Here is a 14,310-nt window from a genome sequence, read left to right as displayed (position 1 = left end):
CTGTTTTGCTACTAGAAGTTAATATGAGTCTAAATTTTTCAGAGATAAATTAGTCTACATATTCATAAAGCTATCTCTATCAATTTAGACACTGATTAATTTTAGTTACAAAATACATGATCAAAGAAGACTACTAATAAAATGATATATATTCTAGTGCATAATTCAAACCAGCTCTATTTAAAAAAAAATTCTCTTTTGAAGATATTCTGCCTTTATAACATGACATAGCTAGTGTTCTTTGGTGGTCTTCAGTATTCAAACAATGCCTAGAACATTTAGTATTTTGAGATCTTATTATTAGCAAATAGGCACAATACTCAATAAAATTATTAAATTCCAGGGGGGAATATTTCACTGTTTTGAGAAGTACAGGAAATCATAGATCAAAAGATTCATTCACTGCACATACTCAGGCTTTTTCTTTTTTGTGTTGCCAGGGATGGAAACCCAGGGCTTCACACATGTGAACTAAAAGCTCTAATGAGTTATGGCCCTGCCCCCTCATATTGAAAAAAACTTCAGCCCATTCCTAGGGCCCAGGGAGCATCTCTTCTGGCACACATCAGATAGTTAAGGTAAGCAGGAGTTCGACCTCAGGAGCTCCAATTCCTTGCTTCTCTAGTTTTTACTTTCATTGTCTAAATCTAGGCTGAGCATGGGCAAATTTTGTATTTACATGTTGGCTGTGTCAATTAAGGTAATCTTTGATGTCGCCTAGACTTTGGTTACCCAAACCTACCACCATAGTTGTCTTTTTTGTTTTTTATTAAAAACTTATACAGAAAGGAAACTGGTACATGACTGAAAAGAAGAAAATCATTTCCTGGCAAGACAAACCTATTCTGATTTCATATTACACATTAATAATGTTAATATGTTTTAGTTCTTATGAGTGAATCTGTATAAACAAATTCTAAGGAATGAGGGTATGGGTTGGGGAAACTATTCAAAGGGATTATGGGCCTTTCGGCATGTGCAGATCCCTAAGTTCTGTCTTAGGCATCATATGGACTTTATGTTGCCTGTGTAGCCAGAAGGTCTCCAGAGAGCCTGACTCCATACAACTGAGCCAGGGGAGGGAATGCACATAGATCTCAAGAACATTATAAATGCTTTCTGTGGGCCTAGGCAATAGTACAGAAGGTAAGGCATTTGCCTTGCATGTGGGCAATCTGGGTTCAATTCCTGGCATCCCATATCATCCCGAAGACTGCCAGGATTGATTCCTGAGTGCAGACTCCGGAGTAATAACCCTCAGTACAACCAGGGTTAGCCCAAACAAACAAAAATAGTTTCTGAGTGTGTGTGGTACTGGAATTGAACCCAGTATCTATATACATGATGGTGTGTATAGTTCTAATTCTGAGCTATATTCTTAGCCCCTTAAAAATAGATACTGAAGATATATATGTTTGAAATTGAAAAGTTCTGTCTTAAGAAGTTTCTTAAAAAGCCAAAGACAAATACAAAGAGAAAACTAAATAACAATTTGAAAATAAAGCATTAATGTATTTTCAAAATTTATTAGCCATGTTTTTGGGGTTAATTAAATTTCTAGAAAAATAGCACATCTGCCTAAATTTAGGTTTATCAATAAAATAATTTATCTACTTTTTTATGGGGGTATTGGGCGACACCCACTGATAGTCAGGGGTTACTCCTGTCTATGCGCTCAGAAATAGCTCCTGGCTTGGGAGACCACGTGGGATGCTGGAATAGAAGCTAGGTCCATCCTGGGTCAGCTGCATGCAAGGCAAACGCCCTAGCACTGTGCTATCGCTTCGAATTTATCTGCTTGATTACCAAAAAAAGATCTTTATGAATAGAAGTTTAGAGGCACACTGGAACATTACATATCTAACCAAAATAAGGCAAGATATTATTTAAATCAGAGATAAAAAATCTGCTATCACAGTATCTGTTCAGATCGTTCATTTTCCTTTGAACAATTTGAAAATGAGGGTAAAAAGACTTAAGAACACTTCATGTAACCAAACAGAACTGAAAACCCATACAAATATTTTAGAAATGTTTTCTTAAAAGAAAAACTTATATTCAGCATAAAACTACACACTAGAGATAAGATTTGATCATTCTACTGGCTTTTGTATAAACTATACCTTTCTAACATTCCATTAGGGTCCTTTTGTTGCAGAAAATATTAGGATACAGGAAGTAGCAAAAAAAAATAGGCTCACTTCTTTATCTCATGGAGTCGTGAAAATGTTTCTCAAAACTACAAAGGCCACTGATAGGAAGAGACTATTTTTTGACATGAAGCCATTCTACCTTGCAGCAGCTGGAGAGCTAAAACCCAAGGGTTTAAATTTCAAAGCAGTTTATTAGGGCCAGTTTGCCCTTTCACTTGGAATGCCTTTTGTTCTGTTCCAGGAAACCTCGCAGAAGACAAATTTTCAAGAGACTCTGAACATGTTAGGCAATGTGTGCCCTTCCTTTTTTAGTAAGATTTACCTTTTTATTTGTGTGACTGGCATGTCAGAGGACAGAAATAGTCAGGAAGTATATTTTTAATTCTTAATGGTGTGTCCTTTATTGAGAAACAGGTCAAGATAAGTCAAACATTTGGTGCTCATCAAAACCACCTCTTTAGGACTTTGTTGTAAAAGAATTTCATTGACCTCCTGAAATCTGGGTTTTGTCAACTCGAATTACTAGGAATTACCTTGATTCCCCATTAGAATAGACCTAAAGGGTAACTAGATCTGGTATTTGGTCAAGTTGGACTTATTTCTTAAGATATTTTAGCCTTAGTCAGGTTTTACCTATTCAAGAATAAGTAAATATAGTTCTTATTAGAACTATAATGATAATATAAAACAGAAAATAAACATTTACTAAGAGGAACTGTAAAGTTGTAGGCGGACTTGGAACTGCCAGTCACCCAGCAATTTGTTCAGAGGCTATGAACGCAGGTGCTACTACCAACCAGTTAGAAGATGAAACAGAAAGAAGAGTTTGCTATCTCTGACTCCTGCTGACTACTCCAACCTCTCCATATCAGCTCTGGGTGAATGGTGTGTGTAGAACACAACTAAATTAAATATCAGGAGAAGGGGTGCCTGAACTTTGTTAGAATTTGGAAAATGCCTTACTCCTAAGGTTGGATACTAACCTTAGACTGGGAACAATAAATATATACAAAGAAAAAAGAGCAATTCCTACTGTCTTTGGTCAAAAGATGATGATTGCTTTAAAAACTCTTTTTCTGAACTGTATTCAAGTGACCCTTATGTTATTAGACTATTAGAAGCAGATTAGCAATGCCACAAGCTTTTCTACAAAACAAAAAAAAATACTATTTTTAGCACTGCTACCACTATGCACAATTTTAGAATTCAAAACTCACATACAGGCTACAATGTACTAATTTTCAGCAGGAGGGATTCCTCGGAATTCAGGGGGGGAATTTGGACCCCCTGACCAGAAGAGAAGACTTAAATCAAATTCGTCTATTGTTCTTCTTTGGTGGTCCTTGTAACTAAATGCCATGACAATTGTTGGTTAAAATTCATGTTGCTGTTATGCTCTGTGTCTGTTCATCACCCAACAGCATTCAAAGGCTCAAGATTCTTGCAAAAGCCAAAGTGAATATTATGTGACTACTCTAATAATAAAATTACTGTGAAACCAAGACCTCAAGGGGAAATGGACATAATGTTTCTACTAGAAAAGCCACATACTAAAATGCATCATGTCGTACAAACATGTCATTAGAAGTGAAAGTTGTAAACCAGATTAATTCAGGAACCAGATAGATATTCTGGGGTAATCTTTAGCATATGTTGCATTAAATCAATCCTCGTAGCCTGTTCCTTCAACACTGTTTAGTTTGAGGTTTAAAAACATGGTAAATACCATGAATTAGAAAGCAGGATGGATAAAGCCTAATAAAACAATAATATTATTATAACCATTTTGTTAGTTGTTTGCCAATTTGCTCTGTGGAGAAGGGAGGGTTGTAGCTCGAAACCACAGTGAGAGTGTAACAAAGGTCACTCCCAATGGTGAAGAGAGGCACTCCCATTCATCTGAGGAATTAGAGAATCATGCAAAGACTAGCTGGAAGACTAGCTGGAGGACTAGCAGGCCTCCAAACCTTCTGATCAGGAAAGGTTAATGTAGATTGCAACTAGGAGGACAAGAAATATATAATAAAATATATACGGTCACTATTCTATAAAGACTTCTATCTTGGTATCCAGTACTTCACTTTCTTTTCTGTCCTAACTGCTTATATCGAAAGACTGTTTTCTGCACAGCTTCTGAGATTCACCCAACAGTATATATCAGCTGAATCTAGGGATAAATGATGAAACATTCTGAAGACTCCTAAAGCCTCAGATTTAGCTTTTCTCTAAATGTTTGCTATACCAGCAAAACTAATATAAATTAATGAAGTAATGCTGGTTCTTCTGTGATATATTCACAATTCCATATATTATGAACTTATTTAGAAATATCCATTGTAATTCAGTATCAATTGTAATTTCTAGAATTTGCCAGAAAGGCTTTGACAAAAAGTTCTTTATGATATAGGACAGTTTATTCAACATTCAAAAGTAAATGAATTAATATATAATGAAAATATTCCTCTAATAAAATTTGAGCACGTTTATTCTTCCTATGGATTTTCCAAATAATAATAATAATATCAAGCATTAGTGAGTAGAGAAAAAAAACAACTCAAACAAGGTAACCATCAAAATAACCCCAACCTCAGTGAGCAGCTCTCATCTTTGGAAAGCAGAATGATTTACAGGCAAGGGAAGATGGTTTAAGGAGATTCTGAAGGTTTTATTGTTATTCCTAGAGCTTATTTGTTATTCTATGATTACTTTAGGACAATTGCTAACACCAAAGAAGATATATCATATCTTGAAACTGAGCAACTAAAGTAAAATGAAATAAATTTTACTGAAGTAAAATGCAGCTTCCTAAGACATCAATGCCGTTTATGAAAAGACTGCACTGTCTTGCAACTTTTCACCAAGAAAACTTGAAAAATATGATGTCCATGTGTTAGTGCTTGAAGCCCATTCTTACGGCATTAGTATTGCTTACAGTCATTTTCTACAGAATCATGTGTGTAATCTCAAATGTGTCAGGCTATGTGTTCCCTATTTACCAATTATTTAATTAGCTCTGTTTTTCTTTGAGATACAGGCAATGTAATATTTCTTTATTTCCTGCATTTCAGAATGAGTGAGTTTATGCCAAATATTTTCAAAATCTACAATGTATCCTATTAATCCATACTGTTTGTTAGGGAAGTATCACTAACATCAGAAGAGAAAATTTCTCTTCTAGTTACACATCCATGCAGCCATTCCTGCCTCATACTACACTCTTGCAAACCAAAGTCTAAGAGAATTAAAGTGCAAAAAAACACAAGCCACTGCGACAACATGGATTACTGAGGCTATTACTATACTTAAATTTTCCTTGGAAGCCAACAAGACTTGAAGGACATATTCTTTAAAACTATAGAAATGTGTAAGAATAGGGGCCGAGCAGTGGCACAGAGCAGTAAGGCATCTAACTTGCCAGTGCTAGCCTAGGACAAACTGGGTTTGATCCCCAGTGTCCCATATGGTCCCCAAGCCAGGAGCGATTCTGAGCACATAGCCAGGAGTAACCCTCAACATCACACCAAGGTGGCCCCAGAAAAACAAAACAACAAAAAAAAAAGGCAAAAAGTACAAAACAATTATATTATTATTATTATTATTATTTATTTTTCTATTTTTGTTGATTTCTTTGTTGATTTCTTCATCAAGTGGATGTCTCCATTTATATTTATTTATTTATTTTCTTCTTTTCTTTCCTTTCTTATGTGCTCTGCCACATTTTTATCTCAATACCATGGCTTTTATATGGTGCTTACCCTTTTTTCTTTCTTTCTTTCTTTCTTTCTTTCTTTCTTTCTTTTCTTTCTTTCTTTCTTTTTCTTCTTTCTTTCTTTCTTTTTCTTCTTTTTTCTTTCTTCTTTCTTTTCTTCTCTTTCTTCTTTTTCTTTCTTCTTTCTTTTCTTCTTTCTTTCTTTCTTTCTTTCTTTCTTTCTTTCTTTCTTCCTTTCCTTCCTTCCTTCCTCCTTCCTTCCTTCCTTCCTTCCTCTCCTTCCTTCCTTTCCTTCCCTTCCTTCCTTCCTTCCTTTTTTTTTTTGGAATGCTCATTGATATTTATTTAACAGTTCATGTACTGTTGTGGTGTTTCACCTTCTTTTTCCCCTTCGTCTCTCAAACCAAGGATAAAAGCCTCTAGAAGGACTCTGCCCATTTCCAGAGTATTTGATTTTTTTTCTTTTTTCCCCAGGTTATTACTTTTCCCTTCTTCAAACAAAACCACATAACTTGAACTATCTAGTCCTCTCCTCAATTAGAGGGGGGAAATAAGGGAGGTACCAAGACCAAACAGATGTAAGACCACTAAGTGGTAAGCTGGGTAAAATGGGGACCACTTATTCTAGCAGCCCCGGGTGAGGGAAGAGGATATGGGAGGGAGGACAATTCGGTGATGGAATTCCTGATTTTATGTTAATATGTACCTAAAATATTATTGTCAATGATATGTAAGCCACTATGATTAAAATAAAAATTATATTAAAAAAAGAATAAAGAATAATCTTCACGAAGGACTGTATTTATACAAGTTAATGAAGGTCTGCTTCTTCAAAATGCTCAACTACCATGTCTAAGTTTCCCTAAAAGGTGATAAAACTTTCTTATATTTTACTAGTAGGTTTGATAAGTGCAATCATTATGCTATTGACTAATAAACTTGTATCTAAAACATACTTTTCTGGGGTTCAAAACAATAATCTCATTTTCTCCCCTTTCAAAAGTGGAATTACTTCCTGGGAACCAGAGTGAGAGCACAGTGGGTAGGGTTTTTTGCCTTGCACACGGCCAACCTGAGTTCAATCCCCAGTCATCCCATATAATCCCAAGCCTGCCAGGAGTGATTTTTAAGAGGAGAAGCCAGTGTAACCAGAGTGCCAACAGGTGTGCCCAAAAAAACCAAAACCAAACAAATAAAAAGTGTAATTACTTCCTTCTTACATTAACCAGGGTCTTGAGGTTTAAAACAAATTAGTCCACTGGTAGTATGCTTTTGAAGTCTTTAGTGTGTAGAAGTCACTATTTCACCAAAACTAGACTAACTGAAAAACACTCAATATTATTGTTCATGTATGAACTATCCTGTTTTAAACAAAGCATATTCATTCTCATCGAGTGGCTATATTGACCATAGTTCATGGAGAAAAATTATGCCAAGTCATAATGTCTCTTCCCATGTACTAGTGTATCTTTCCCAGGAAGACTGTTTTGCAAAGCTATCAGTGAAATCTTGTTTTGAAACAGTGTCTAAGTATGGTTTCCTTAACTAAAGCTTTGACCCTACCTTTTATACCTTCATAAAAAAAGAAAATTACTCAAACCACAAGCAGACAGGAAATCTGCCCTGTAAGAGAATGAATGACCGGTCATCCTTCTTAATAACTAGATCTCATGACTGCAGAAAGGGGTTTTCCATTTGTTAAACCGCACTGAAGCAAAATATGCTTTTCTTACTCTTTCAGTTCTGCACTTCTTTCTTTCTTCTTGTTTTTAAATCTGCCAAAATTGCATCGATGGCTAACAAAACTTCCCCCATGTGACCTCTGTCCGTAGCCCTACAAGGTCAAACTGATGAAACACATTTGTGGAGAGCTTGTTATGAAGAGTTACAAAAATGGAAACTCTTTCCTAAATTTGCTTCTTAGTGAGACATGATAGTGAAGGGCTGCTAGTTGGCTCATCTCAAGTGTGAAATATATTACTGAATAAGCAAGGAGTGTATTATTTAGGCAGAATTGTATTTGCAATCTTTCAAAACACATCTCTTCTCTTTCATCAAAAACTCTCCCACATAAGTGATTCACACCACTTCCCAAAGTTCTATAGACTATGCAAAGCAAACACACACACACACACACACACACACACACACACACACACACATACCCCATACATACACAGCTAACAGATAAGAGAATTGCCATCCTGTCAAGCATTTTCTTCTCTGTAACACAAATGAATGTTTTCATTGGAGAACCACTGGAAATGATCTTCAGGTCAAGCAAGGTATAGGTTTGATAAGAATCAGAGTAGAGGGTGACCAGTAAAATATTAAAATTGTACTAACATCCTTGAGCATCATCTGAATGACTAAGGTAGATTCTGAAGAGCTGATAGCTACCTTTCCTTCATTCAGGGCTCCCCTCCTGGGCAAATGAACCTTCTCACCACTCAAAGGGAGAGAGTACTTGGAGTAAAAATGGATCATGTAAAAGGGCCACAATAGACAGTATAAAAAAATGAAAGGATGATGTCTCAGTGAATTCGGAAGTAACATATAAACTCAATAACTTTGCTTGAGAAAAAAAGCAGCATACAATTTCTGGTTCACTGATGCCCAGAAATCTCATCTCCCATAAGAGAGCAAATGCTTTTTACCCCTCTGGAGGACTCCACAACCAGGCAGTCTCCAAAGGTGACTGTGGTTTAGCGTGTAGTCACTTGGAAATTTCACAGGACCTAGTCTCTGGAGTACAGTGGTGTGATAGTTGAGTGGTTAGCTTGATGATTAGAATTTGGTAAGTGGTTAATCTCTACCATAAAGAAATCGTTACCCCCCCCCCCCCATCTCATTCGTCTTCAGTGGTTTGTTTCATACAAGTTCACACTGTTTATCACTATTTGAAAATGTGAGAAGAAAGCTTTGGTCTGTTTAAATCCTGGTTCAGTACATTGATTCACAATGGACACAGTAGCCAGATTTGAGTTTCTTATGACATTTTTGTCAAATGGGTCAAACCAACGACTATCTTTGCTTCATTAGTTTGTCTACCCTGATATATGACAAATATTCATTCCCTGATTGCTCCTGAAATACAAGGTAAAAAAAAAGAGATCGTTACTATTAAATCTAGACATTAGGTAGCCAGCCTCAGAATTGACATTTTTGTGACTCACCCAATTATACTGTCTGTCCCATTGGCAGGAGGCGTACAGGAAGAGGTACTGTAATGGTTTGTACCACTACGGGGGAAAGTAGACATCGGAGGAAGACTGGAATTGATGTCTGCTGAGGAGTGTGATGGATAGCTCTGCAACAAGAAGCAGGAAAAAGAAGCCACATTCAACTATAAATAGTTAATGGGTCAGTCTTCCAACATTTCTTACACAATTCCCCATTGGAAACAGTCGAAACATATATTGTGCTTCAAGCTGACAACTTTCATTTTTCGGATGCTGAGGTACAAAGACACAGTTGGTTTAGCTATGCATCAAATCTAGGAGGCTACTGAAAATAAAATAATATCTCAATTGAAAAAATAATACTTGAAAGTATCACCAAGGTTTGGATAACATTAGAGTCCACTGCTGTTTTGTATTGGGTTGGTTTTGGCATGTCCTAATGATCAAGTAAAAAAAATACTCCAGGGCATAATCAACATCATGATCAACATCATGACCCATACGGTTTATATTCTATACATCTTGGCTTTCTGGACACTAACTACCAAATAATTAATCACCTATCTTAAATCTTTCTGAAAAATGAATCATCTCCCTGCACTCTAATGAAACAAGAGTAGAAAAATTTCACAAATCACTGATACTATCTTTTTAATAATCAATATGTAATGCCTTAAATCAAGGACTCTGTTGAATTTAATGGGAACATATGAATGGAGAATAATTTATTTGACTTGGATCCTTTCTTTACTTATATTCCGCACTATTCATCTTTCATTTAGCTCTGAAAGAACATCATATCTATATCATTATTTGTTTTAGTGCCTGGCTCTCAGTTACTCTACTAGTTATCCAAATAAGTCGCTTTTCTTGGTATACCACAGTGTCTGTAAGGCTAATCACTCATTTGCTTGGGAGTAAGTAGATAACTAACAGGAGTATGGTTATTTATTTAAAAAAAAACACAGCAAAGCTATTTTTCTTTTCAAGGTAGAAAGTAGAAGAAAGTTATTTTTATGACACCTGAGTGATTATTTATGTAAAATAGTATACTTTTGATTTATATGTCATGCATTGATGGGCTGTAAGTACAACTATGATGTTTTAGAGATTGTTTTAAAGTTAAAGATTGAATATGCTGTTAAAAGTCAGAGATATGTAAAACTCAGACAATTATTCTTTTTTTTTTTTTTTTTTTGGTTTTTGGGCCACACCCGGTGGTGCTCAGAGGTTACTCCTGGCTGTCTACTCAGAAATAGCTCCTAGCAGGCATGGGGGACCATATGGGACACCGGGATTTGAACCAACCACCTTTGGTCCTGGATCGGCTGTTTGCAAGGCAAACGCCGCTGTGCTATCTCTCCGGGCCTAGACAATTATTCTTAAAGAATAAAAGCTTATTTTTCAAGACCAATCCTGGATTTTCCCTCATGAGTATTCCTTAAAACTTCCAACTTTTCCAATTGTTCTCTCAAAGAACAATTACTGACTTTTTATTGCTTTCTCTTTCAAGTGTATTTATATCTTAAAGGAGGAAAGAAAAGAACGTTTCCAGGGCTGGTTACATAATTATCCAATATACTCAATAACACAGTGCTATGAGCTAATTTTTTTCTATGTTGTATCAGAGATTGAACCCAGGACTCTGCTATTCAAAGCATGCCCTTCACCAATGAGCCACTTTCTCAGCACCATCAGTTAATATTAATTAACAATGTGCTGAAATCCTAGATCCTTGAAGAACACCTAGACAGTTTAGAAATCAACATTTCAGAACTTGATCTATCAACAACTTGGTGCATACTTTTCAAAATATTACCTGGGCACATTGCAACTAATTCAACTGACAGGTCAGTTTGGGCTTAACTGAAGCTTGTAAATCATTCCAAGTTCTCAAAAATGCCTTTAAAACTAAAGAAAAAATTATTTTTTTTGCTCAACAAAAGCAAAATAAATAACTGTGGTAGAACACAGACCTATGGGGTGTGCTGTAGTGGCCCTCATGAACCCCTTATGTGGACCTGGTGGTTCTTGAGCACTGCTAGGTCCAATCACTTGGTCATCAGAATTGCACTGCTGAATATGGGTTCTGAACTCCCCATGTTCCACTTCAAAGCACCACTAGGGGTGGCCCCTATTCAAAAATTCTTAAGCCTACTTGTCAACTATAGAATATTCTGTGTTCTCATTTTCTCCAAAGAACAAGTGGATCATCTGTAGAGGTTCACTAAAAGCCTGGATAGGGAGTGGAGGAATAGTGCAGTTGGTAAAGTACTTGCCTTGTATGTGACTGAACTGGGTTCAATCATTGTTACCCCAAATGGTCCACTGAGCTCTCTGAGGAGTTTTCTCTGAGAGCAACAAGCCACAAGCACAGTCAGGTGTATCCAATCCCCCAATTTTTTTTTTAATAAAATAACCCACAAAACCTGGAGTCAAATTCAGAATAGTTTTGAAATTTAAAGGCCTTCCTGCCTTCATTTACTTATTTAATTTTTTTATTTTTTGGGGGGTCATACCTGGTGGTGTTCTGGGCTTACTCCTAGATCTGGGCTTAGGGATCAGTCCTGGCAGTGCACTCATGACCATAAGTGGAGTAAAGAATTGATCACATATAAGGGTTTGTTGCATACAAGGCAAGTACTTTAACCTCTGTACTATCTCTCCAGCCCTAAAGATTCTATTTAATAAGGTAGAGAAAAACAGAAATAAAGAAAAATAAATAATTGTACTTAATTTTGACATAGTTTTATCCATGGCTAGTTTCTGAAGAAGAAATTTTATTGATCAAACCAACAAAAATCAAATAAAAGGAAAAATATTATGAAGCACATCTAACTATAATAAACAGAAATTAGATGTGGAAAAGTTTATCACATTAGTGGCACTTTTTTGATCCTTTCTAATACTGTTAAAAGAATAGCACTTTGGGATTTGACAAAGGGCTAAGACTGAATTTTGGGAATAAAAAAATTTCCTATACGTTTAAATGAGGGTAACCAAAACAATGCGTGTAAATCAGTATTTTTTTTTTAAAGATTTGTGGGAAATTAGAAACTGAAGGACATTAGTGATATTTACAAGATCTTATTTTAATAAGCTGAAGTGTCATGAAAACTTAATGTCTGTCCTGTTTGTAATAAAACACAGGCAGGAGCTACTGGTTGTTGACTGTTGCTCATAATGCCCAATTAGTGTCTCTGTTGTCAACTGTTAAGATTACAATTATTTATATGTTTCTTTTTCAACTATGGCTTGATAAACTATCAAAAATTACGGTAGCACAATGGTTAAGGTCACATTTCACATTTGACACTACAGTTCTTTATATGTCAGCCACTGATCTTTATTTGCAGATGAGGAGGGGATTTCAGTATGTACCATTATTATCCTTTTATGAATTTATTGTCAGCACACACCACCTCCATATTTTAGATTCCAGAAGCACCTAACTACCATTCCAAGTTGTGAAATCTAAAAGAAGTCTTTTTGTTACCAAATGCACTACAAATAAAGGACAACATAATTTCCTTTATATCAAAATTTCAGACTCACAGAATCATTACACTTAGTAATACATGACCATTCTTAGATGTACTATAGAAAGTACTTTGATTCCAGTCTCTTGTTTTCAAAGAACTCTGTCAAACTTTAATCTTACATGATCATCTATTCCTGAGTTGCTATTAAGCTCCAGTTTTCTGACTGATTCTGTCTGTTTGCCTAGGACATAGCAGTGAGTAGTTGTGAAATTGAGTTAAGAAGGCTGAAACTGGGGCTGGAGAGATAGCATGGAGGTAAGGCATTTGCCTTGCATGCAGAAGGACGGTGGTTTGAATCCCGGCATCACAAATGGTCCTCTGAGCCTTCCAGGAGAGGTTTCTGAGCATAGAGCCAGAAGTAACTCCTGAGCACTGCTGCTGGGTGTGACCCAAAAACAAACAAACAAACAAACAAAAAAACAAACAAACAAAAAAGAAGGCTGAAACTACAAAGGGTAAAGATTTAACAAAACTGGTGACTTGACAGTTGCTACTCTAAGAAAGCTTACTCTACGTGTGGAATAAGCTTGATAATTAATTACATATACAATTAGACCATGTCATAAGTGATGAAGGCAATAATGTTTCCAAGCTCGTAGACGTTTATACCCAAGTAATCAAGGAAAAGCCCTTATCTTTTTCTCAAACAATCAGGGTAGCATTATGGTTCAGCTGATAATCTTTGGACTAAAATGGCAAAGAACTATCACAGATTTTGAAGTGAAAGGACACTATTTGCCTGCCAAAGAATACCTAATGAGAATTAGATTTATAAAAGTCATAGGTTTTTTTAATGACTAAATGATTAAATTAGAATTATCATAAAATAAAATGAGCCCCTTATATGAAAATTTAGTAAGGTATATTAGCAGCAATCTAATTAGTTTATTCCTTCTAAAAGCAAAAATCTTAATCTCAAGAGTTACTATGGTGGAATACATTAAGCACAAAACCCCCATGTTTTGTGATTCATGCATGACCTTTCAGAGGAGCATCTGATGTATCTTATTGGGTTATTTTTTTTAAAAATAGTCATTTTCGGGCCCAGAGAGATAGCACAGCGGCGTTTGCCTTGCAAGCAGCCGATCCAGGACCAAAGGTGGTTGGTTAGAATCCCGGTGTCCCATATGGTCTCCCGTGCCTGCCAGGAGCTATTTCTGAGCAGACAGCCAGGAGTAACCCCTGAGCACCGCTGGGTGTGGCCCCAAAACCGGAAAAAAAAATTCATTTTCCAGGATTATTTTGGTTCAGCAAAACATTTTGGAAAGAAGTGCAAAATGGCTTCCTTTAAAATAATTACACTTTTTGTGTAGTTGAGAAAATTTTAAAAATTCCACCTTGGTAAACTTGATTTGAATATAACCAAACTGTCTAAATCAAAGTTTCACAGCATTATAGTAAGAGGAAAAAAAGGGGAAAAAAAAAAAAAAGCCAAAGGGACAGTATTTAAAAAGCACTCCAATTACAGGGACTGGAGAAACAGTATAGTGGAGTTAGCTTGCCTTGCATGTGGCCAACCTGGGTTTGATCCTTGCCACTCCTTTGGCCCTGCCAGAAATGATCCCTGAGCAGATCCCTGAGCAGAGTCAGGAGTAACCTCTAAGAACAAGTATTTCAACAACCTCACCCCTCCCATCAAAAACCCACTCAAATTCCCATCTACATTTACAGTGTCAAAATTTTTTATTTTTTAATCAAAACTTCAATTGCTCAAAGAGCAAATG

At 36.1% G+C, this 14,310-nt stretch overlaps 1 protein-coding gene across 1 annotated transcript in view; it reads right to left on the bottom strand.

The window, feature by feature from the left end:
• Nucleotides 1-14,310, bottom strand: part of TCF4 (transcription factor 4) — a 379,623-nt gene that overhangs the window by 38,758 nt on the left and 326,555 nt on the right. The window contains exons 11-12 of the mRNA XM_049782162.1: nucleotides 9,049-9,172; nucleotides 7,426-7,434 (exon numbers count right to left, since the gene is read on the bottom strand). Coding sequence (XP_049638119.1) covers nucleotides 7,426-7,434; nucleotides 9,049-9,172 — 133 coding nt within the window. The remainder of the gene's footprint in view (nucleotides 1-7,425; nucleotides 7,435-9,048; nucleotides 9,173-14,310) is intronic.

Source organism: Suncus etruscus, chromosome 10, assembly GCF_024139225.1.
Source record: "Suncus etruscus isolate mSunEtr1 chromosome 10, mSunEtr1.pri.cur, whole genome shotgun sequence".
Lineage (NCBI taxonomy): Eukaryota > Metazoa > Chordata > Mammalia > Eulipotyphla > Soricidae > Suncus > Suncus etruscus.
This window is presented reverse-complemented; position numbering and strand designations above follow the sequence as displayed.